The 26,714-nt window shown below is 38.8% G+C and overlaps 1 protein-coding gene across 1 annotated transcript in view; it reads left to right on the top strand.

Moving 5' to 3' along the window:
* The first annotated feature begins 300 nt into the window (after window positions 1-300).
* Window positions 301-26,714, top strand: part of Tmx4 (thioredoxin-related transmembrane protein 4) — a 49,621-nt gene continuing 23,207 nt past the window's right edge. The window contains exons 1-4 of the mRNA NM_029148.1: window positions 301-580; window positions 4,585-4,700; window positions 22,989-23,034; window positions 23,739-23,867. Of these exons, the coding sequence (NP_083424.1) occupies window positions 417-580; window positions 4,585-4,700; window positions 22,989-23,034; window positions 23,739-23,867 (455 nt within the window). The 5' untranslated portion in view covers window positions 301-416. The remainder of the gene's footprint in view (window positions 581-4,584; window positions 4,701-22,988; window positions 23,035-23,738; window positions 23,868-26,714) is intronic.

The following is a 26,714-nucleotide window of genomic DNA, read 5'->3' as shown; positions in this document are numbered from 1 at the left end:
CTCCACAATTCTTGGATATTTTTGTTAACATGAAATGGGGGATGGGTTTATTTAGCCAATGGCCACGTTTCCCTTTAGAGAAACAGCAAGCAGTCGGTAAAACAGCATTGGGTCATTTGTATATTTTCAGCCAGACAGTCAGCAGGAAGAGCAGGCCGTTGCCTTGGGAAACTGCAGACGGTTGCTTTGGCAACCGCCTTCCCACAGTGCGTTGGGGGCGTGGTCAGGGTGGCTGGGCGTGGCCTTGCCGGGCGGGCAGATAAGAGGCTGAGGGAGGCGCGGCAGGCGTGGCTCGGAGCACGGCGCAGAGGCGGGTTGGCCTCTCCTCAGACCTCTGTGAAGGCGGTTGCTTGGGGTGAGAAGCCCAGCCACTGCTCCCCGCCCTCAGAGAGCTGAGCTACCTCACAGGCGCCACCATGACAGGCGGCTTCTGCGTCCCGGTACTCCTGGCCGCCTGGCTCGCAGCGGCAGCGGCCGAGGGTCTCGAGCAGGCCGCGCTGCCGGCCGAGGAGAGCCGTGTGCAGCCCATGACCGCCTCCAACTGGACGCTGGTGATGGAGGGCGAGTGGATGCTGAAATTGTGAGTGTCCCCACCCACCCCGCACGTCGCTTCGTCCTCGCGGTGCCCGTTGTCCTAACCCGGGCTAGACCCGGGCCGCGACGTCCCTGCCTGCCAGCACCTGCGGCGGCGGGCTGCGGCCTTCGCAATGAGCATGCGCACATTGCCTGCCCTGCGCTGTCAGGCTGCGGATGAAGAAGCAAAGCCTGCATCCTTAGCCGCTTTCACCATTGCATTAGGCCAGAAGTGTTTTAGAAATGGAGGAGGCAGTTCACCAGGGGGAGGAGTCGGAAAGGGGGAAGAAAACCATAAGTCCTCAGAGGTATAGCCATATTAGAAAAGGAGCAGCTATTCAGGCATGCATACAGCTAGGTAAGGTGTGTTGAAATACACCATTGCAACAGGGAAGGAAGACCAGTTTGTGTGAAATACCACTTTTCCTTTGGAAGACCTTGAGATGTCCTTGTGGGGCAAAAGCATAAACACGGGTGGCTAAATTAAAAAAGAAATTAAATTCCGACGCCATAATTTTTAGAGGTAGGACTTTTGAGCCAGTATCATAATTGGACTGCGCCAAAGGCATAAAGGGCAATAACAAGTAGCCCCCTTTGAAGAACAGAAGTCTGTAAGTGGTGCGTAGTGCCATGCACGAAGGTTATGTGAAGCTGTCAGGACAAAGGGAAGGGATTTATGTTGATTGTAATATAAAATTAATACCAGGGAAGGGGGCAGTCATCTGAAAAGGCTCATAGACTCATGGGCATCCAGGGAAAATGAAAAAATGTCTGGGAACATAATTTATGAGACCACTTTACCATAGCTGGTGGTCTCAGGCAATACAGATTTATCACTACCATTTGGTAATTAATTTTATGTTGAGGATATAGATATTCTCAAAATTGTATTTTTTTAAAAAACTTATCCAAGGGCACATTTGGAATTCTTCAGTTCAGATTGTAAGTAGATGCCTGAAATCAGGGTAAAAAATATGTAAATTAAAGAACATAATGGGTACTTATCCCCTCAAACTAAGGCGCTATCTAGACCTCAAAATGCAGTACTCCAGTTAAATCATCAGATCAGTAAAACTATAAGGCTATGGATATGAATAACCTATTTGGATGGAAATGAGGGCCTATCTTATTTGAGAGAAATGTCTTTTTCTTTTATTTGATAGGGTATCACTATGTATTTCTGGCTAGATTGGATCTGGCTGTGTAGACCTGAGTGCCCTCCAAGTCACAGAAATCAGCCTGTCACTGCCTCTTGAATGCTAGAGTTAAAAACAGTAAGCTTTATGTTAGCACTGCCAAGCTGGCATTATTTCAGAGCTTTGAGAAACAGCTTTTGTCAGCTATTTCTATAGATATTACTGTCATTTCAAAGGTCCTTATTCAGGTGTTTATCTAGATGGTTTTCCAGTTAGACTAAGTGGTTTTATGTGAAGTGTAAAAACAGTCCCAGTGAAAAGGCCTCAGATCTGCTGCTAACTCCTTAGTGGGTCCTTTTTTTTTTTTTTTTTAAAGGAAAAGAAATAAGAACAATAAAACTGAGATGATTGTAAGTCCCACTAAGCTTCCAATTTAGTGCTAACAACTACTGTATGGTTCCTATTTTACTGTTTTAAAATGCCCCAACCTAGATAGTTATAATCCATTTCTGGGACTTGCTATGTGTCAAGCTGCATTTTGTACACACACACACACACACACACACACACACACACACACACATGTAAAATGGTTTCTTCTCTCTCTCTATTAAAGCATTTTGTCTTAAAAGAATTGGTAGGCAGGAAGTGAGGATGGAAAGGGAGGAACTTAAACTATTACAATTCAGTTTCTCTGTGGATACCAGAAACTGGTTCAGAAGAGCTACTGTGCCTCCTGTCTTTTTTTTGTTTTTTGTTTTTTTGTTTTTTTTTTTTTTAATCTGTTTTCCTGTGTTACTGGATTATATTCCTCATTCTTTAGAAAACACCAAAACTTCTATTTGTATTCCCATAACCACTATAGGCCTACTCTAAATACATTTTGGAGAGTTCTTTTAAAATAGCTACTCCCGAATGTGTAGAAGAGAGAAGCCACACAAGCATGAGGACCTGAGTTCAGCTCCCTTACGACCATGTAGAAACAAGGTACAGTTCACCATGTCTCTAATTCTGACTCTGGGGAGCTGGAGGCCGGAGAACCTCTGATAGTTGTTTCTCAGCTACCCTATTCAACAGCTGAGCTGTAGGCTTAGTGAAAGATCCTGGTTCAAAAAAAAAAAAAAAAAAAAAAAGGTGGAGAGCAATTGAGGAAGACACCCAGTGTTGACCTTTGACCTACACACACATGTACACACATGCATGTATATGTATAACCACATACAAACATGCATACACACACGCACGCACACACACACACACACACACGCATACACACACACATACACACACACTAATATTTCATGTATTACACATGCTTATATGACCTCTCAAGTCAGTGCCTTTTCAGATGGTCCGGTTATATTTCGAGATTATTAGGACTGCAGATAAAATGTATGTGTTTTCTGTAAAGAAGTGAGTTAGAAAGCTTTGTGATCATATTGGTAAAATTTTGACATCATTTTAAATTCTTATTCTTCACTTGTTCATATACACTACCACTCTTTGGGACAAGCTCTTGTGATACAGTTCATGCTTACATTGGTATTTGCTCTTAAATATTAGCAATGTTTGGTGATTTGAGACATGAAAAACTAGTACAAAATTTAATTAGTGAAGTTTTCTTTGTATGTTTTAAAAAATCAATGTTTGTGGTCCTTGGACTTGAATTTTCAATTTTGAAAATTATTCTGTTTGAGAAATACCAGTTAAAATGAATTTGTGATAATCTATTATATTTATTTTGAAACATTTTTACAAAGCTGCAAAATGACTTTATTACTATTTGAATTTCTTTCATTTTAGGTTTTTTTTAATGTACTCTCCTTCCCTCTCATTTATTTTTATGTATTATCTTATAGTGTTATTTCCCATTTCTTCTCTCTCACTGCAATTAGTTGCTATCCTTAAACTCTTTCTGATGCTATCTTTTCTTTAGGGTGGTTTATATATACTACCTTTCATTTAATGAATTCCTAACTTTTTTGTGTTTTTTAACACTTATCTCCTCTTATGTCACATGGTTTAGGGATTTGAACCTCAGGTCTGCATGCTTATACAACAGTGCTCTCACCCTATAAGCTGTATCTCCCTAGTCCTTGTTTTTTTTTTTTTTTTTTTTTTTTTTTCTTAAGGCTGTGAAAAATATCGTCACCTTCTCTTACTCAGTGCTAGATTCTTCTTGTCTACCATTTTCCTGCTTAGATTGAAACATTTGTTAATCCTTTCTTGGCTGATTGTTCTCCTTAGGTCTTAGCACAGATGTTTCTTTCTCTGCAGGCTCTTATAAGATATCATTGCCCATTTCTAGCTGAACAGTACATGTAAAAAGCAGAGTTATGGCTTTAAGGCCCAGATTCTTAATGTTTTCAGTTTTAAAAAGTATTGAGTAGTTCTTTTTTCTTTGGAAAAGTTAAGAACTTTTCAAGTATATACTTGGAAACATACTAGGGGACCCAGTAGTGACAGGTCTCTGGCCTCTGCCTATCATTTCTGTAGACTTGAGAGATCTGAAAATGGCTTGGCTAGTAATGGCACATCCTTGAATGTTATTTTACTTTGAGTGCTTGGAACATGTTTTCCTCAAAGATCAAAGCTAGAGGATAAAACTAAATTCATTTATTTTTAAAAAAAATTACATGGAGGAAATGTATGTTGAGATTATTTTGAAAATATTCCCAATTTTTAAATAGAATTAATATTTGTATATAAAATCATAAAGGGAAATAATACACTTGTGTTTCTATGTCAAATAACTTTGGAAAGCTTGCTTTTATTCTCCTCTTTAGTTAAGAATTTATCTTCAAATGTTCTGTTAATTTTGTTTATAGATTTTACTCCACATATTTTGTGTTGATTAGTTCTTCTGGTTTTACAGTTATGCTCCATGGTGTCCATCCTGCCAGCAGACTGATTCTGAATGGGAGACTTTTGCAAAGAATGGAGAAACACTTCAGATCAGTGTGGGAAAGGTGGATGTCATTCAAGAGCCAGGTACTGTAAATGTGGTCTATAGATGGGAATGCTTAGCAACTGCTTGCTTAGAAATGTTCATGGATGTAGAAGATTTGCCAAGTAGGATGTTGAGCATGCCAGCTAGGAGCAGTAGATTACATTTTGATGTATTTGTGTCTATGTATGTGGGTGTTTACACATTTATACACATGTATACATACAGATACACACATATATTTATTATTATTACTATTTGTTGATACAATAAGTTGTAAATATCATGGTAGTTCACCCATCGTGTTTTTAGCATGTTAACTCTGGTTTCCCATGGTGTTTTTTTTTTTTTTAAGTAGTTTTTTTTTTTTTTTTTGAATTGTGATCCAGTCAAGTTTCATAATTTGAATTTTGTTGTTTTTAGTTTCTCTCAATTTGGAATTATCCTCTCTTTTTAATGGCATTAGTACACTTAAGAGAATAGTCCATGATGTACAGATATTTTCTTATGGTAATAACTTATTTTCCCGCTTTCTATAAACTGGAAGCTTGCTGTAGAGATGTGATTCGGTTCAGGTTACGGAAAGAGTACTCCACAGGTAGTGCTGTGACTTCATGTTGCATTTCATCGGAAGGCTCTGAGTGGCACCATTTGTGAAGTTAAGCTTGAGCACTTAGCAACACTAAATACATTAAATATGAAGAAACACCTCCCCCCTTCTCTTTGTGATGTTCTTGTTTTAATAGATACATCATTTGGGGTTTTAGACTGGTAGCTTCCTGAGTCATTCCATGTGACTATGTTAGCTATAATTTATAAATAGAAAGAATTACTTTCTTCTTCATTCTGAAATATGAAGTAATTTTAAATTCTGAAAAGATAAATACAATATGTTACTATTTTTAGTTAAAAAATAACTATTATACATAAAAACACAAGTTGGGTTATATAAAACATAGATGTTTTCAATTTTTAGTAGTATTCTTTTGTGCTAGAATTCTATTTTTAGCTACTGCATCCATTTATAAGAGGAACAAACTACCACAATTTATTTTTCATGTTTTAGTAGATGGCGTTCAGTGTTAACTTGAGTTAGACCCACTAGACATAATTTATGATGGATTTCTCTAAGATGTAGCTATCCTATTCACATTTTATTCCTTAGTATCTCCTTGTGAGTTCAGTATGATTTAAGTTAGATAAATAGCTTAGTGGTAGATTAATAATTCTAATGTTTAATTTAATAGGTTTCCATCTAAAATGTAGAATTTTTGCTATTTTTTCCATTGCCTGTGGATCAAGAATAAAGAAAAATGTGTTGTGAAGTATTTTAAAAATGCTTATTTCTGCCACATTGTTTTATGTAAATGTAAACTGACAGTCATTGAAATACTTACCAAAGAAGGAAAAATAACTCTTCCTTGTGGCATCTATAATAGTAAAGAAACAATTGTCTGATGTTTTAGGACACATTTTAAGGGAAAACTCCCAAGATTCCTTAAAATTTATTTAGATTTTATGAGTATGAATAGTTTGATTACACGTACATCTGTGCATTATGTATATGCCTGGTACCCTTGGAGGTCAGAAGAGGCATCAGATCCACTGAAATTGGATTAGAGATGTTTGTGGGCTATGATGTGGGTGCCAGGAGTTGAACCTAGGTCTTCTGCAAGAGCAGCACATGCTCTAAACCACTGAGCCATCTCTCCAGACCCATCTATGATTCTTTTAAATTATAAAAACTTAACTGCCATTACTAAATCAAAAACTGCTGGAGAGGCTAGAGAAATGACTTAGTTAAGAGTACTTACTGCTCTTGCAGAGGATCAGTTAGTTCTGGTTCAAATGGTGGCTCACAACTGTCCATGTCTCCAGTTCCATAGTAGCTCCAGTTGTAGGGGATGTGGTAACTATAGACACACCTTAGTCAGTGTAACTGTGTTTTGTTATATTCACAAAACAACATATCACCTGAAAATGGGGTTTCAAAACATGTCTCTATCTTTAAGTGATACATGATTGTATGATACTGGCTATTTCAAGTTTATAATTTTACTTTCAATTACTAGTTTAATGCTTTTACTAATGTTTTAATAGGGCTTAGAAATAATCCTGGATATTTGAGTTTAGGTACAAATGATTTAGAAATGGCTAAAAAAGACAGATATAACTCTTATTCATCTTATATTCTAATGAAGGGAATAAATAATAAAAACAAAGGGGGAAAACAGATAAAAAGTATCTAGCCGCTCCTTCCTTCCTTCCTTCCTTCCTTCCTTCCTTCCTTCCTTCCTTCCTTCCTTCTTTCCCTCCTTCCTTTGTTCATTTCTTTTTTTCTTTTTTTCTTTTTTTTTTTAAGATATAAAGGGCAAGGAAGGTCTGCTTACTAACAGGAAGAGATCTTGATAAAGGGAGACAGCAGACTTCATCAGTCTTTGAGGGAAGAATGTTCCAGGCAGAGCAAATACCATGTGCCAGTTGGACTACCTTGAAAAATAGTATGGCAGTGGGCTGAGTATAGCCAGGAACCAAAGTAGTCTTGTTGGCCATGGCATCAAGTGTGCATTTACAAAGTATAGTTGGAAGGATGGTGCTAGAGGATTTGAGTAGATACTTGGCATGACTTATATTTTAAAAGAATTCCTTTAGTTGATATGTGAAAAAAATGGTAGGGCTCAGAAATGGAAACAGGTAGTAAGTATACTTGAGAGATTAGTTCAGTAAGCTAGTGTTAAGAACATGGTGAATTAGAAGCCATAATGATTAAATTTTTGGATTTGAGACTAGGATTTCCTGATAGATGAGTTATAAGATGTTTTGAGAAGATAAGTGTGAAGGAAGGATCAGGTTTGGGGCAGAGAAAAAAATCTTTACCAAATATATATCTGTCAGAATTTATATACAAAGAACTCAAAACAAAACAATGACAAAAAAAAACCAACTAAACACACACACACACACACACACACACACACACATACATGGATTGGAGAGGAGAGAGAGAGAGAGAGGAAGATAGACACAGAGAGAGACAGACAGACAGAGACAGAGACAGAGACAGCAGTCAATAGGTTGGGGTATGGAACTAAATAGTTTTCAAAAAGAAAAAGAAAAGAAAAGAAACACAAATGGCTGAGAAGCAGTTTTAAAAGCATTCAACATCTTTAGTCACTAGAGAAATGCAACTACTTTAAAATTTCATTTTAATTACTCATACTGCCTGAGATGAAAACAACAAATGATCCTGAATGCTGGGACGGGGAAAAGGAGGTACTTACTCCCTGCTGATGGGATGCAAACCTGTGTACCTACTGTCAACATGGATTTCAAAGAACTAGAACTAGATTTAACACATAATATAGATATACCACATGGGCATATAACCAGAGGACTCTGCCTTACTATAGAGATACTTGCTTATTCATGGTCATTGCTGTTTAATAGTAATCAGGAGCTTGAAAAAGCCTAGTGTCTATCAACTGATGTAGAGAGGACATCTTACCTGAAATCATTCTTAATAATTTATACAAAGTCAATATTCTGACTGAGCAATTAAAATAGCAACCCATGAGAATATTACTAGATATTTTTATATAAAATCTGTATTTGTTTCAGATCTTCATTTGTGTACTCTTTTATCTAGGCTGACTTACCCTCAGGAGTTCATTGCTCTTGCCTTTGCATATCCAGTACAGCTCCTGACATTATCTTATCCTTCCTCGAAGCTTTTAGTTCTTCTTTAAAATGAGTTTTAGATACATTTTATGATATGGAATTAAAATCTTATATATTCTGGATTAATACCCTACATTTTATTTTTTTCTAAATTAAACTCAAAATTCTGTGGCAGTGTTTTGGTTAAGTTGTTCCCATTAGAAATTATCTTGAAAACGAATAACTTGAAGTGGCCTCACACAAAAAGATTTATGTCCTTTTTAATGCTTTGCTGTAGTATTATTTTAAAGCAGAAGTTACAGTAGAAAAGGCATGCAGAAATTTTGGAAGACTATGTCCAAACTTTGTTTTCTCTTTGCAGGTTTAGGAGTGTACTTCCTTTTGTAATTCCTTTCCTTTTCCTTTTCCCTCTTCTTTTTTCCCTCTTCTCTTCTCTTCTCTTCTCTTCTCTTCTCTTCTCTTCTCTTCTCTTCTCTTCTCTTCTCTTCTCTTCTCTTCTCTTCTCCTCTTCCCTCTCCCTCTCCCTCTCCCTCTCCCTCTCCCTCTCCCTCTCCCTCTCCCTCTCCCTCTCCCTCTCCCTCTCCCTCTCCTTCCCTTCTCTTTCCTTCCTCCCTCCCTCCCTCCCTCCCTCCCTCCCTCCCTCCCTCCCTCCCTCCCTCCCTCCCTTCCTTCCTTCCTTCCTTCCGTTTTTCCTTTTTCCTGAGAGGGTGGTGTCAGAGCAGAGTGGTATTGGAGATTGAACCCAGATAGAAAACCACTGCATGAGCTGTATCTCCAGTCCTCCTTCTAAACTTCACATTTTAATTCTGAGAAAGCAGAGAAGTTTTGCTCTAGGGGTAGATTAGGCAACCTCTCCCTCTTCCTGAGGTACCAACGGCTAATCAGAATTTGATTCCACCAGCGTTTATCCTAAAGAAGCACTAGGTTTATAGGCTTTCTTAAAGATCACGGCTATATTAGTTAAGAGTTTCTATTGCTGTGCTAAATCACCAAGGCAAAAGTGACTTGGGGAGGAAAGGGCTTATTTTATCTTATAGCTTACAAGTCTATCACTCATGGAAGGTAGAACAAGAACTAGAGCAGAAGCTATAGAGGGTGCTGCTTGCAGATTTGCTTCATAACTTGTTCAGCCTACTTTCTTAAAGCACCCTGGACTATCAACACAGGTACCAGCACAGTGAGGTTACTTCACCTCCCATATCAATTATAAAAAAAAAAAAAAAAAAAAGAAGCACCACAGATTTGTCCATAGGCTAGTTTTACAGGAGTATTTTTTCACCTGAGGTTCCCTCTTTTAAAATGATTGCAGTTTTTTAAAATTGACATAAAAGTAGCCAGCACAATGAGTTAAGGCAGCCACATTGGGAAGGTCTGCACTTCTGCATGGTTGGTAACTTCATTATGACTGTACTTCCCCAGGATCACATTCAAGCAGGCAGAGTTGCATATAACCTGTTGTGGGTGTTGTGGGAAGTGGCTGGATCCAAGCTTCTCCCAGCCCCTCCTTCCATGGAGGAATATCAACAGTCAACAAGCAGTTTGGCATGGCAGATAGTTATACACTTCACTCCAGCTTTTCCTTTGGTTCTTTTTTTTTTTTTTTTTTTTTTTTTTTCTGCCATTCTCTTCCACAAGGTTCTCTGAGCCTTGGAAGGGGTGACATAGATGTCTGACTATTCCTCTCCAACTTCAGTGAGGCATTGAACCCCAGGCTCTCTGTTAGTCCCCTATCTCTAGATCATGAGTTTTGGCAAGTCTTGGGCGGTATTACTCCTCCTAAAAAATATAAGCAAGGAAAAGTTTGAAAGATGGGACATGAAAACACTGAGTCAAGTAATAACTTGATTATATACATGACACAAATGTTAGGCAGTACCTCAGCTGGTACATATTTATTTAACAAAGAAATAGCGTCTGCTTCTTCACTAGGGCCTATGACTTCCTTGGCCACACAGGTTTTTGTCTAGGTTTCAAGTATCAGATATGAATTTCTACCTGTGGATCAGGCCTTAAGTCCAATCAGAACACTTGTTCTGTCTGTAACTACTTGTGTCATTATTTTAGGGTCTGGCACATATTGTGTGATACTTTGTCATGAAGCATGAAGAATCCACAGCTGAAAAAGACTATGTTAGTTACAGATTGTAAAAACTGTTCTGCAGGGAAGTGGACACTCTGTCTCAGTACTAGCCTTACTTCTCCAAGTCCTAAAATATAAACTATGGTGATGCCATCTTACCTTTGAGTTGTCTTACCATTTAGTTCTGGAATGAAATCAATAACAATGGCAGTAGCCTAGGAGCTTCTGGGTTCTCTATGGCTGACGCTTCTTAGGAGATAACTCACCCTACCACTAGGATTCCCAACTAATGACCTTATGGTTTCTAGGAGCTTAATTTTCATACTCTCATACTTGGCAGAGTGTTTATCATGCAGGCATGGCACTCCATTGCACTTATAAGAATGTCGGCCTGGGATATCCCCTGCTCAGAGGGCCTCAAACCTTAGTGATATACTTCTCTAACCTTCATACTGCCTATGCCACTACCACATTTGCAAAGGGCACATCGGCCACATGCCACATGAAAATTGTTAGAATAGCCTCTGTAAATGCTCCAACCTCTGAACAGTATAGGTTCAGCTGTCTTACTATCCCTATCAGGAGCAATGGTGTTACTTTTTCCAAACTCAAGTCTGATTTGGTCATAGTCTGCTGACTACATTAATGTGTCAGAATTTTTACCCTAGGTAGGACTAGGAAACTTCTACCCTTTGTCACCTTCTAAGATCCAAATGACCAAAGTTTGATTCTGCAAAAGTTCACCATGGGGGAACTAATATAAGGCTTCTTTACAGAACAAGTTTACAGGCAAGTGTGGATATCCCATAAAGCAGCCACACTAGATGGTTTACCCCAATAAGGATGATGACTCCCTCACGACTGTATAGATGGGGTCTATTTCCTTAGTCTTTCCTTGCCTATCTACTCAAGCCCTTCCCTAAGGCCTATGCAGTTAGGGCAGAATTCCATATAACTGGGAGGAGTGAATGGATATTCCACCCCTCATTCTGTGAGGAAACATAAGTAAGGCAGCAAGCCCAGCTAGGGTAGTAAGTATTATGTGAATACAGATTTATTTTATAAAAATGATGAAAACAGATTGTCAGTGCTTCAGTGTATCAAATTTCAAGTGACCCAAGAGATAGAAAATTCAAACAGATGATTTACATAGATGCTTGATTTTTGTTGGTATCGTTCAGCAAGAGAGGTAGGTAGAAATAAGTGTTAGAAGAATGTATGTTATTTTCTCCTGATATGTTCTTTCTCTACACTAAGTACAGGTAGCCTTCTAAATATAATTGATTTACAAGTTACATTTATAGGATAGAGAGCTGTTTTGCAGCCATTGTGAGTCGAGTTTGCTGCATTTTGTTGTTTGTATAATGTCTCTATCAGGCCATGATTGTGATGAGTGAAAATCTTTCCCTCTGTGAGAACACTACCTACTTTCCTCATCTGAGTTATCTTCAGGAACTACCAGGGTTCCTCAAAGAAGTTTCTTAGTAACTATTTGCTGAGCGAAGGAGACCTTTATTCTGTTTACCTTTACATATAGATAATGACATCATATGTGCTTTATGTTTAGTAAAGAGTTACAGAAACAATGAAAATAAGTATGATTCATGTACAATACTTGGAAATTGTATAAATACACAAAATTATGTAAAATAATTAGGATATTAAACCTTTAAAAATATTCATTAATGGAATGGAATAGTACAAGTATCTTTACATTATTTTATTTTCCATTTTATGAGCTAGGGCATCACTGTAGTTTTAGACTAGAATGAAACTTGATATATAGCCTAGGCATTCCTCAGATTTGTAGTGCTGGGATTACCAGCCTCACTGGGCCTGGTTTACATTTTAAACTTGTTTGTTTGTTTGCTTGTTTTTTTCTGAGACAGGGATTCTCTATGTAATAAACCCTGGCTGTCCTGGGGCCTCAAACCCACAGAGATTACCTGCCTCTGCCTCCCAAGTGCTGGAATTAAAGGCTTGTTCTACCATGCCTGGACTACTTATTTTTGTTTTTAAATGTTCTTTATAGTTTTAAAAAATTATTCTAAGGGACTCTCATATATCTATATAATGAAATATCACATCTCCCCTTGGATTCCGCTAGATCCTCAACATGTCCTGCTTTCAACTACGTGTACCTGTTTTTCTTTTATTCTTCTTTTCTGTCTTGCTTAGTAACTTACTAAGTTTACTTATTGCTACCCATATGTGCATGGATGTGGGGCTATCTACTGTAGTATGGACTGTGGAAAGAATTTATAATTTTAACAAGCCCATATAAAAATCACACAATCTAGGTATTTTATTCACAAGCTATAAGCCTACATTGGGCAGGCTTAGTGCTATACTAACTTATTCTCCAGCTATAAAGTCCTTTGTTGCTTGCTGTTTGTCTTGGCCATGCAATCCTGGTCTGCAGGAGCTTCCTTCACCTGCTTCCTCCTCTTCCCTGTACCTGCAACCTCTCACTCGAACCTCTAGTACCACATTTCTTCCTCCACTGCCCTATCCCAGGCTCTAGGAGGAAGGCTCACATAGCATCACTTTATGTATGTGAGGATCTACTTGTGAGGAGATGGAGGTTAGGGGGAGCCACATCTTGAAACACCAGTATTTAGCATTAGAATTCAAACAGCATCAAACCAAGCCGGTACATTTCTCCCCCCCCCCTTTTTTTCTAAGTAAAAAAGCTCTTTCTTTTATAATAGTAAACAGCATACAGTAGGAACAATTACAAGAGTTACAATCACAATGTCCAGTCCATTTATTTTTGGTAACCGTAAGTGTATTATCAGTTAATATATCTTGATGGGTTCAGACTTCTGTATCTAAATCATTTCCTATCTAACTTGTACTACCATCCTAAAAACATCTTAGACCTAGAACATCTTAAATCCTAAACATCTTAAGCTTATCTAAGACTATATCTATCTAGTCTTCAACACTACCAGAGATGTAAGATTGAATAAATATTACCTGAGTATGCAGAAAGCACAGGGACACAGTTTCTAAAATTTCATAGAAAGGATAAAGTCAGCTGGACAGTCCTCAATATTCTCTATGATGTTGGAGTATAGCAGGGCATATTAAAAAACTGTCTGGCTTGTTACCCCACTAAGCCCAGCCCCGACAACCACCTCAGTTCCAACACTGGCTCTGCCAGGCTCTTCTCTCTAGCCTGTTCCCACAGCACCTGGTCTCAGTACCCGATTGCTCGGGTTCACTTGTCCCTGGAGTTTCTAGTTCTTTCTCAGCCATAAACCCCTATAGTTGGTGGTCCCACATCCCAGTAACCAAATAGAACTGTCAAACTCATGGTTAGATATCGCAATATCCAGTAACCTGGTAAAATCAAAACTCTTAACACTTAATAGTTAACCAGTCAGATTTATATATCAAGCTCTCAATACACAAGATGCCTATACAATAATATCAAGATGCCTACACAATAATATCAAGATGCCTACACAATAATATCAAGATGCCTACACAATAAATACAAGCTACCCACCTAGATTAGACAAATTATCCCAATATTCTAACCTTTATGATATCATAACTACCTGTGGCTGGTTAAAGCTGGTTCACATCTGCCTCCATCTTGGCTATCCTCTCACTCCCGAGACACTCTGTCTCTGCAACTCTTACCTCCACCTCCCTTTTCCCTGTCCAACCACAGGTCTCCTGCTGTGCTAATATTTTTAGTGTGATTGGATAGGAAAAATCCTGTCACGTTGGAGAAGCTATCTTCAGCCTTCTGGCCCAGAATATCTGATAGACCTTTTGTAAAGCAGGGTTTATGAAGAACTTGCTCACCCCGTATTGGCAGAGGTTGGCAGTCAGCCTCCTTGGATCCATTTGCCCTTTTTGAACAACAGTCTGCCTGCCTATGAAGTTAGGGCATTTTCTTTGCCTAGTGGCTAGCTTGCCACAATTGAAGCAATGCCATGTGGAGGCTTTTGATGCTCATCATCTTCTTTGAAGTATAATTGGGTGCTGGCAGGAGTTGACATGCCTCAGTGTCAAAAAGCCCTTAAGTTAATAAAAACATCTTTAAATGCTGTATTCTGAGTCTCCAGATTATTGAGGACCATCTATGTATTCATAGCACATCTGAACAAGGAAACATTGCCTGTCTCCAGCAACCTGTTTTCTGTATAACTCAGGATGTATATTTTTGTGCCAATCCAGACTAGTGTTTAATATGACTATGAGTTATATTGACTGGATATTCACTTGCATCACTTAATTATCCTAAAACATCTGTAATAGCAGCTATTAAAAGGACTGGGCTAAACCTTGTATTCTTAAATGAGTTGTATAAGCATAATACCTATACAAGAATTGAAACATACATATATTAATTATATAGTAGCAAATTAATATTAAAGTTTGTATCAGTTATATAATGTTTATGCCAATGAAAACTTTAAACCTGTATCAATATAAAAATTCTGTACCAATGAAACAAAATATAACCTCAGTTTTTTATCAAAATACAAAGATCTCTACCAATGTAAGATTATGACTATAGAATGGTATTGTTGGTTTTTTGCTTTTTGTTTGTTTGGTTTTAGTTTTGCTTTTTTTTCTTTTAAGAGTAGATTCAGTAATCTATCTATATGTCTAGTTGCTTATAATATTTCTATGTGCAGATTCAATAATCTACCCCTAGTAGTCAAATTTCTTACAGTATTTCTATATCCCATCCTTTTCTCTTCTTGTTACATTTTCATTAGATTTTTTTTTTATTTACATTTCAAATGTTATCCCCTTTCCTTGTTTCTCCTCTGAAAACCCCCTATCCTCTCCTACCTCCACCTGCTCGCGAACTCACCCACTCCTGCTTCCTGGTCCTGGCATTCCCCTATACTGGCGCATAGAGCTTTCCCAGTCCAAGGGCCTTTCCTCCCATTGATGACCAACAAGGCCATCCTTTGCGACATATGCAGCTAAAGCCATGGGTCCCTTCATGTATACTCTTTGGTTGGTGGTTTAGTCCCTGGGAGCTCTGGGGGTACTGGTTGGTTCATGTTGTTGTTCCTCCTATAGGGCTGCAAACCCCTTCAGTTCCTTGGGTCCTTTCTCTAGTTCTTCCATTTGGGACCCAGTGCTCAGTCTAATGATTGGCAGAGAGCATCCACCTCTGTATTTGTCGGGTACTGGGAGAGCCCCTCAGGAGATGCTATACCAGGCTCCTGTCAGCAAGCACTTCTTGGTATCCACAGTAGTGTCTGGAGTTGGTGACTGTGATGGTTTGTATATCCTTGGACCAGGGAGTGGCACCATCTGAAGGTGTGGCCTTGTTGGAATAGGTGTGACCTGGTTGGAATGGGTGTGTCACTGTGGGTGTGGGTATAAGATCCTCACCCTAGTTGCCTGGAAGTCAGTCTTCCACTAGCAGCCTTTGGATGAAGACATAGAACTCTCAGCTCCTCCTGCGCCATGCCTGCCTGGATACTGACATGCTCCCACCTTGATGATAATGGACTGAACCTCTGAACCTGTAAGCCAGCCCCAATTAAATGTTGTTTTTTTATAAGACTTGCCTTGGTCATGGTGTCTGTTCACAGCAGTAAAACCCTGACTAATACAGTGACTGTATATGGGATGGATCCCCAGGTCGGTCAGTCTTTGAATGGCCTTTCCTTCAGTCTCTGCTCCACACTTTGTCTCTGTAACTCCTCCCATGGGTATTTTGTTCCTCCTTCTAAGAAGGACCGAAATATTCACACTTTGGTCTTCCTTTTTCTTGAGCTCCATGTGGTCTGTGAATTGTATCTTAGGTATTCTGAGCTTCTGAGCTAATATCCACTTGTCAGTGAGTGCATACCATGTGTGTTCTTTTGTGATTGGATTACCTCACTCAGGATGATATTTTCTAGTTCTAACCATTTGCCTAAGAATTTCATAAATTCATTGTTTTTAATAGCTGAGTAGTACTCCATTGTGTAAATGTGCCACATTTTCTGTATCCATTCCTCTGTTGAGGGACATCTGGGTACTTTCCAGCTTCTGGCTCTTATAAATAAGGGGGCTATGAACATAGTGGTGCATGTGTCCTTATTACATGTTGGAGCATCTTCTAGGTATATGCCCAGGAGAGGTATTGCTGGATCCTCCAGTAGTACTATGTCCAATTTTCTGAGGCACCACCAGACTGACTTCCAGAGTGGTTGTACCAGCTTGCAATCCCACCAACAATGGAGGAGTGTTCCTCTTTCTCCATATCCTCCCCAGCATCTCCTGTCACCTAAGGTTTTGATATTAGCCATTCTGACTGGTGTGAGATGGAATCTCAGGGTCATTTAGATCTGCATTTCCCTGATGACTAAGGACTTGAACATTGTTTAGGTGCTTCTCAGTCATTTGGTATTCCTCAGTTGAGAATTCTTTGTTTAGCTCTGTACCCCATTTTTAATAGGGTTATTTGTTTCTCTGGAGTATAACTTCTTGAGTTCTTTGTATATGTTGGATATTAGCCCTCTATTAGATGTAGGGTTGGTAAAGATCTTTTCCCAATCTGTTAGTTGCAGTTTTGTCCAAGGCTGTCCATCTCTCCCCCTGCCTATTCAATATAGTACTCGAAGTCCTGTTAGACAACAGAAGGAGGTCAAAGGGATACAAATTGGAAAGGAAGAAGTCAAATATCACTATGATAGCATGCTTAAGTGACCCCAAAAATTCCACCAGAGAACTCCTAAATCTGATAAACAACTTCAGCAAAGTAGCTGGATATATAATTAACTCACACAAATCAGTGTCCTTTCCCTACTCAAAGGATAAACAGGCTGATAAAGAAATTGGGAAAATAACACCCTTCATAATAGTCACAAATAATATAAAATACCTTGGTGTGACTCTTAACTAAGCAAGTAAAAGATCTATACGACAAGAATTTCAAGTCTCTGAAGAAAGAAATTGAAGAAGATCTCAGAGATGGAAAGATCTCCCATGCTCATGAATTGGCAGGATTAATTTAGTAAAAATGGCCATCCTGCTCGAAAGCAATCTACAGACAGATTCAGTGCAATCCCCATCAGGATTCCAACTCAGTTCTTCATAGAGTTAGAAAGAGCAATTTGCAAATTCATCTGGAATGACAAAAAACATAGGATAGTGAAAACTGTTCTCAACAATAAAAGAACTTCTGGTGGAATGACTATCCCCAATCTCAAGCTGTACTGCAGAGTAATTGTGATAAAAACCTGCATGGAATTGGTTCTGTGCCAGGCAGGTAGATCAATGGAATAGAAATGAAGACCCAGAAATGAACCCACACACCTGATCTTTGATAAAGGAGCTAAAACCAGCCAGTGGAAAAAAAGACATCATTTTCAACAAATGGTGTGGTTCAACTGGAGGTTAGCATGTAGAAGAATGCAAATTGATCCATTCTTATCTCCTTGTACAAAGCTCAAGTCCAAGTGGATCAAGGACCTCCACATAAAACCAGATACACTGAAACTAATAGAAAAGAAAGTGAGGAAGAGTCTCGAGCACATGGGCACAGGGGAAATTTTCCTGAAAAAAATACCAATAGCTAAGATCAAGGATCGACAAGTGGAACCTCATAAAATTGCAAAGCTTCTGTAAGGCAAAGGACATTGTAAGTAGGACAAACTGGCAACCAACAGATTGGGAAAAGATCTTTTCTTTTCAACCCTCTTCCTTACCTAAGGATGGAAGAAAGAAAGAGAAAAGGAAGGGAAAGAGAAATGAAATTCCTGAATTTAACCTATTTTGTTTACTTCCTATTTAAGGCCATAATTATTTGTAATCCCCTACATATGTATAACTCATAAGATACCAAAATTCTCCATCCCAATTTGAGGGACAGGGACAATGATATTTTTATAATTGCTTCCTGCTGAATTGGGGTGAAGAATTCCTTTTTAGGGGCCCAAGAAAATTAGAAAAATGGTTAGCTGTAAGAAAGCTAACTATAGCACTTGTTGTCCAGTCTCTATATGTTGAGAAAGGACAGGCTTAAAGGAACAGTCATGAACAGTCTGACCGGTTGGGCAGTGTGAGCTTGCTGTCCTGAAAGTACTCAGGAAGCAAATCTTTAGAGGAAAAGCTTTTATACCTTGAGGTAGGATTAAGCAGGAAACTGGACCAGCAAGTCTCAGCATCTCAGCATCCTCAAGGATGAATTCTGTCAGGGCTGCCCTCCTGGTCTTCCATTCTATAACATAGAAAACTTTACAAGCAAGTCATAGTTCTATAAAGATATTTGTATGGAATGTTTGTGGTGCAAAGATCAGTTAAGGGTGATTTCCTGCTCTTTATTTGAGCAGATAAAAGACAACTGTCTTTCTTCAGAAGTTAGTTTGATCATATAGTCAAACTGCAATATAAACCTCCATGGCATCTGAAAGGATGGTATGTAATAATAAGTCATGAGAATTTTGTAGCCAATAAGATTAATTTGCTGTGGAACAACAATATGAACTAACCAGTACCCCCCCAGAGCTCGTGTCTCTAGCTGCATATATATCAGAAGATGGCCTAGTTGGCCATCAGTGGAAAGAGAGGCCCATTGGTCGTGCAAACTTTATATGCCTCAGTACAGGGGAACGCCAGGGCCAAGAGGTGGGAGTGGGAGGGTGGGGTAGTGAGTGGGGGAGCATGTGGGGGACTTTTGGGATAGCATTGGAAATGTAAATGAAATAAGTACCTAATAAAAAAGATATAAAAAGATTAATTTGCTGTATATAGACATATAAGTTTTAGCTGGTCCCAGAGCTGTTTCCATGTACAGGGATTAGCATATACATTACTTATTTAGTTGATTTTGAAAATCTCCCTTTTCTTGTCTGTAGCCAAGACCTTTGAGGAGGTCTTCCTCTGTCTGTATGATTTATATCAATTTGGATGAGACCCATTGCTTTACCTTTCCTGTGGAAATATATGCATAACCTCTCTGTCCCTAGTGTAATATGCTTACTGTTTTCCATTCAGAGGTTAGGACATCTTTAAAATAAACAAGCTGGTTCAGTTCAGCATTTTTCATAATTCAGTGTTTTCTGCAGCTGTAGTTTTTTGTTCATTGGAATTCAAAAAAATTAAAGTTAATAAAGCACTATATAATCTATATCTGGAGATCTTTGTTACCCTTTTTGTTTGCTCAGCAACTTTTTAAAAGTATAACTAGATTTCTCCATAATTTGCTTTTCTTGTAGGATTGTGTGGTATACCCATAAAATGTTTTATATCATACTATGTAAAAAAAAATGCTTCTTACTAGAGACATATGCTGGAGCATTGTCATTCTTAATTTTTATGAGTATTCCCATAAGTGCCATAACTTCTAACAAATTAACGAATATGTAGTTACAGAATCGGTTCTATTTTCATTTATTGGATATTTTCTTTATTTAATTTCAAATGTTACCCCTTTCCTGGTTTCCCCTCTGCAAACCTCCTATCCCATCCCCCTTGCCCCTACTTCTGTGAGGGTGCTCCCCACACACCCACCCACTTCCTCCTTACTGCCCTGGCATTCCCCTACCCGGGGGCATCAACCAAGGGCCAAGGGCCTCTCCTCCTATTGATGCCAGATAAGGCCATCCTCTGGTACATATACAGCTAGAGCCATGGGTCCCTCCATGTGTACCTTTGGTTGGTGGTTTAGTTCCTGGGAGCTCTTGGGGTTCTGGTTGGTTGATATTGTTGTCCTTCCTATGGGGTTGCAAACCCCTTCAGATCCTTCAGTCCTTTCCCTAACTCCTCCATTGTGGTCGCCTTGCTCAGTGCAGTGGTTGATTGTGAGTATCTGCCTCTGTATTTGTCAGGCTCTGGCAGAGCCTCTCAGGAGACAGCTCTACCAGGCTCCTGTCAGCAAGCACATCTTGGCATCCACCATAGTGTCTGGGTTTGGTGTCTGTGTATGGGATGGATCCCCAGGTGGGGCTGTCTCTGGATGACCTTTCCTTCTGTTTCTGCTCCACACTTTGTCCCTGAATTTCCTTTAGACAGGAGCAATTCTGGGATAAAAATTTGGAGATGAGTTGATAGCCCCATCCCCCAACAGGGGGGCCTTGCCTAACCTCTGGATATGGTCTCTACAGGTTCTCTCTCTCCTTTGCTGGGCATTTCTGCTCATGTCATCCCCATTGGGTCCTGGCAGCCTCTTACTTTCCTGGCATCTTGGACTTTCTGGTAGCTATCTCCAGTTCCCCATCCTCCATTGCTACATGCCTCTGTTCAATTTCCTGACCTCTGTATATCATTTCTCCCTCCTCCCATACCTGATCCTGTCTCCCCCTTTTTCCCCCCTCTCCCTCCTTTCTTCCTACTGAGTCCCTCCCTCCCTCCTCCTCCTGTGAGTATTTTGTTCCCCCTTCTAAGGACTGAAACATCCTGGGCAGATGTCATATAGACACCAAGAGAACACAACTGCCAGCCCAGGCTACTACACCCAGCAAAACTCTTAATTAACATAGATGGAGAAACCAAGATATTCCATGACAAAACCAAATTTACACAATATCTTTCCACAAATCCAGCCCTTCAAAGGATCATAGATCAAAAACTCCAACACAAGGAGGAAACTACACCCTAGAAAAAGCAAGAAAGTAATTTTCTTTCAACAAAACCAAAAGAAGATAGCCACACAAACATAATTCCTCCTCTAACAGCAAAAATAACAGGAAGCAACATCACTGGTTCTTAATATCTCTTAACATTAAATGGACTCAAATTCCCAATAAAAAGACATAGACTAACAGACTGGATGTATAAACAGGACCCAGCATTTTGCTGCATACAAGAAATGCACCTCAGTGGCAAAGATAGGCACTACCTCAGAGTAAAAGGCTGGAAAACAATTTTCTAAGCAAATGGTCCCAAGAAACAAGCTGGAGTAGCCATTCTAATATCAAATAAAATCGACTTTCAACCAAAAGTTATCAAAAAAAAAAAAAAAAGTCAAGGGGAGACACTTCATACTCTTCAAAGGAACAATTTACCAAGATGAACTCTCAGTTCTGAAGATCTATGCTCCAAATGCAAGGGCAGCCTCATTCATTCAAGTAACTTTACTAAAGCTCAAAGCACACATTGCACCTCACACAATAATAGTGAGCGATTTCAACACCCAACTCTCACCAATGGACACAGAAACTGAACACAGACACAGTGAAACTAACAGAAGTTATGAACCAAATGGATTTAATAAATATCTATAGAAATCTCATTCTAAAACAAAAGAATATACCTTCTTCTTAGCACCTCATGGAACCTTCTCCAAAACTGACCATAAAATCAGTCACAAAACAGGCCTCAACAGGTACAAGTCAGTCTTTGCAGAAGCTAAGGTATTTGCTCATTGTGATACTTAACATGTGTCTATAGAACGGTGCACATATTTCAGTTTATCAAACTCTGTAAAATGAAACACGTCCGTTTTCCAAATTTCATTTCTTTGGGTACCCTTAGGGTTACTTCCTATAGGTAATAGAGTTTGGATGTATAAAGAACAAGTAGGACATTTCAATTACAATTGCCTTGGCTTGCTGCCAGGTGATAGAAAATTTCTTTTTTTAAACCTTTGCTGTTAACATTCTATTGTTTTTTTTTTTAATGAAATTCTGAAACCTCCAGTACACTTCATAACAATAGCTGATCAATTTCATTATTACCTTGTGTCAGAGAACCTGGCAGACTTATATGGAATCTAATGTGTTATATATAATGAATGATTCTAAGTTGCATAAACAGTGAAGTTAATTCAGAATCATTCTAAGTTTAGCAGTCTCTATATTCAAACCAACTCTTTCTCCATATTGAGAGTCAGGTACTATATTAAGAGATTCTTGAAAAATCTAATACGGTAAGGACTGGGTATAATTCTGACTTTTGAACTGATTTATAAGCACTCTGAACCACCTTATATCTTCTGGTTTATACCCTGCCTTTCCTGATTTATTTACATAGTGTAAAATGTAGCGACTCTAGAAGTTGAAGTTCTTTTTATTATACAAAGGAGAATCTAAAAGGACCCCCTTCTCAATAAATAATACCCTGTTCTTTTTACGTTGACAGTTGCGGTAGTCAATACCTATAATTTGTTGAGTCTTCACTATCTTAGGGACTGTGTTATGTTCTTCACATAACTGTAGAATAATTAAGTGTTAATATATTCATTATATAGATGAGACAGCTGAAACATAAAAAGGTTAAAAGATTATCTAAAGCCACAATAACTAGTAGGGAGATTATCTAAAGCCTCAGCAACTAGTAGGGAAAATTAGTATTAAACTTGTATCTATTGTTATATAATATATTCATTTAGCTTTCATATAATCTCAGGTAAAACATAAACCAGAAAAATTCTAGGGTAACACGTGAAACATGTCTGTGTCAGTGACTGGAAAGTATTAGGAAAGAAAAGTGACAAGTTTTTTCTTTTTAAGTCAAAAGATGATCAGTAAATGTAATTCAGTAATTCCAATGATGTTTGTTCATATGGCCATAATAGCAGTCTTGAGGATGCTACTTCCCAGCACTGGATACTTGAGTTACTTGGAGTTTAACTTTTAACTGTTTTTGTTTATGTTTTTCCTAGGTTTGAGTGGCCGCTTCTTTGTCACCACTCTCCCAGCATTTTTTCAGTAAGTTTTATTAAGTTTATTATCTTACAGAGACTAAAATTCAGCACTGCAGGAGGATATGTTAAGTAGGTACTAGTGAACCATGCTAATGAGAGGTGAAGGGAAAATGGCAAAAACTCTTCTGTGGATATAGCACTTGGGGTCATTCCAGATACTGGCCAAGCAGGTTCACTGGAGTCAGTTTCAGCCCGCAGTACATTAGGAATGGAGAGGAAAGGGAACATATAGACACTTCCTGTGAATCCTGTTTGGGCTGAGTAGGTGGGAGAAGGAAGGGTTAGAGGTAGAATGTGAGATGTGTGCTTTGTTTTTGATCATGAGGTAGAAACTTGAGTGACATGAGTTTGAAAATGTCAATACAATATTTCCTAATGTGATAGCAGTGGCTATTTTGCTAGAAAAAATAAAAGTAATTGGTTGCTAGTAAATGAGTTGACTGATTAAAAATTGCTGGAAATTTAGCTTATAGTTGCAGATTATACAGTGATAAAATAGAAAATTTAATGCTTTAAGTTTTAGAATTTCTAATTTGTATTAGATTAAAATAACACATGCCTTCTGGGTTAATGTCTGGGTACAGTATTTTCTTCATATGAGCTAATTTAAAATTCAAGCAGAATTTACATGTATGATAAATAATAATTTTTTATTACGTAATTCCTATTTTGATTTATATAATTTCTGCTTAATTTTATAATTTATAGTGCAAAAGATGGGATATTCCGCCGTTACCGTGGTCCAGGAATCTATGAAGATTTACAGAATTACATATTAGAGAAGAAATGGCAATCAGTTGAGCCTCTCACTGGCTGGAAGTCCCCAGCCTCTCTAACGTAAGTTATCAGTAGGTCTCATGTTAGTGTATAGACCTTACAAGTGTAGATTTTTCTTCATAGTTCTTCTTATCTAAGACTGATTGACCCATGCATTGTTTCTTGTTTTGTGACCCACATGTACTTCCAGTGGTTTTAGTGTAGTGGGAATTGAATGGCTAGATTGGAGGGAGGTGTTACAGAAAACTTCTCCAACTTTTGCAGCAAACCATGGCAGCTGTTTCCTCTTTACAAAGGTGGTATTGAGTACTGGTTGCTATTATCTGGAAGGTAAATGTTTGTTGAATTACAATACTCAGGGATTCTTGTGACTTATTTTGAACATAAAACTGGTGTTTTAGGCTGTCTGGCACAATTTCCTGAGGATAGTTTTTGCTGATATCTAGGAAGGTAGGTAAGGCGGAACTGCATTCACTCATTCCTTATTTGGCTTTCATCTTGAATGGTCATGTTAGTAAGTAGTTCTAGTTTGCACATACATGTATAAGAAATATCCTTAATACTATGGAAACAATATAATGTAATAGTTCGTCTAGCACATGGCACATGTGTTAGTGGTTTGGAGATATAGAGTTTATCCTAAAATTAACTCACCTCTGGCATCATTTCATTCTACAAATAACTGGACACTGATTTTTATATTAGACATTGTGAGAGCCAAGTATTTATGACTTCACTACATAGGCTTGCTGTCTCCACTCCTTTTATTAGATAACTTAAAGCTAGTATGACAGATTGCAAAACAAACTAGAGGGATATGATCGTTTGGATAGAGCTGTTAAAAATAGCACCATATTTTCTTTTCTTTTTTTTTTTTTTTTAGCTTGTAAGTTAACTCTGTGGTACTATGAAATACAGTTTTTTTTTCCCATTTTTTATTAGGTATTTAAAACACTTACATTTCCAATGCTATACAAAAAGTCCCCCATATCCACCCACCCCCACTCCCCTGCCCACCCACTCCCCCTTTTTGGCCCTGGTGTTCCCCTGTACTGGGGCATATAAAGTTTGCAAGTCCAATGGGCCTCTCTTTCCAGTGATGGCCGACTAGGCCATCTTTTGATATATATGCAGCTAGAGTCAAGAGCTCCGGGGTACTGGTTAGTTCATAATGTTGTTCCACCTATAGGGTTGCAGTTCCCTTTAGCTCCTTGGCTACTTTCTCTAGCTCCTCCATTGGGAGCCCTATGATCCATCCATTAGCTGACTGTGAGCATCCACTTCTGTGTTTGCTAGGCCCCAGCATAGTCTCACAAGAGACAGCTACATCTGGGTCCTTTCAATAAAATCTTGCTAGTGTATGCAATGGTGTCAGCGTTTGGATGCTGATTATGGGGTGGATCCCTGGATATGGCAGTCTCTACATGGTCCATCCTTTCATCTCAGCTCCAAATTTTGTCTCTGTAACTCCTTACATGGGTGTTTTGTTCCCAAATCTAAGGAGGGGCATAGTGTCCACACTTCAGTCTTCATTCTTCTTGAGTTTCATGTGTTTAGCAAATTATATCTTATATCTTGGGTATCCTAGGTTTGGGGCTAATATCCACTTATCAGTGAGTACATATTGTGTGAGTTTCTTTGTGAATGTGTTCCCTCAATCAGGATGATGCCCTCCAGGTCCATCCATTTGGCTAGGAATTTCATAAATTCATTCTTTTTAATAGCTGAGTAGTACTCCATTGTGTAGATGTACCACATTTTCTGTATCCATTCCTCTGTTGAGGGGCATCTAGGTTCTTTCCAGCTTCTGGCTATTATAAATAAGGCTGCTATGAACATAGTGGAGCATGTGTCCTTCTTACCTGTTGGGGCATCTTCTGGATATATGCCCAGGAGAGGTATTGCTGGATCCTCCGGTAGTACTATGTCCAGTTTTCTGAGGAACCGCCAGACTGATTTCCAGAGTGGTTGTACAAGCCTGCACTCCCACCAACAATGGAGGAGTGTTCCTCTTTCTCCACATCCACGCCAGCATCTGCTGTCACCTGAATTTTTGATATTAGCCATTCTGACTGGTGTGAGGTGGAATCTCAGGGTTGTTTTGATTTGCATTTCCCTGATGATTAAGGATGTTGAACATTTTTTCAAGTGCTTCTCTGCCATTCGGTATTCCTCAGGTGAGAATTCTTTGTTCAGTTCTGAGCCCCATTTTTTTAATGGGGTTATTTGATTTTCTGAAGTCCACCTTCTTGAGTTCTTTATATATGTTGGATATTAGTCCCTTATCTGATTTAGGATAGGTAAAGATCCTTTCCCAATCTGTTGGTGGTCTTTTTGTCTTATTGACGGTGTCTTTTGCCTTGCAGAAACTTTGGAGTTTCATTAGGTCCCATTTGTCAATTCTCGATCTTACAGCACAAGCCATTGCTGTTCTGTTCAGGAATTTTTCCCCTGTGCCCATATCTTCAAGGCTTTTCCCCACTTTCTCCTCTATAAGTTTCAGTGTCTCTGGTTTTATGTGAAGTTCCTTGATCCACTTAGATTTGACCTTAGTACAAGGAGATAAGTATGGATCGATTCGCATTCTTCTACACGATAACAACCAGTTGTGCCAGCACCAATTGTTGAAAATGCTGTCTTTCTTCCACTGGATGGTTTTAGCTCCCTTGTCGAAGATCAAGTGACCATAGGTGTGTGGGTTCATTTCTGGGTCTTCAATTCTATTCCATTGGTCTACTTGTCTGTCTCTATACCAGTACCATGCAGTTTTTATCACAATTGCTCTGTAGTAAACCTTTAGGTCTGGCATGGTGATTCCGCCAGAAGTTCTTTTATCCTTGAGAAGACTTTTTGCTATCCTAGGTTTTTTGTTATTCCAGACAAATTTGCAAATTGCTCCTTCCAATT

The sequence above is a fragment of the Mus musculus genome, chromosome 2 (genome assembly GCF_000001635.26).
Source record: "Mus musculus strain C57BL/6J chromosome 2, GRCm38.p6 C57BL/6J".
In the NCBI taxonomy this organism is placed as follows: Eukaryota; Metazoa; Chordata; class Mammalia; order Rodentia; family Muridae; genus Mus; species Mus musculus.
The sequence above is the reverse complement of the archived record's forward strand: the minus strand, read 5'-3'. Positions and strand labels throughout refer to the sequence as shown.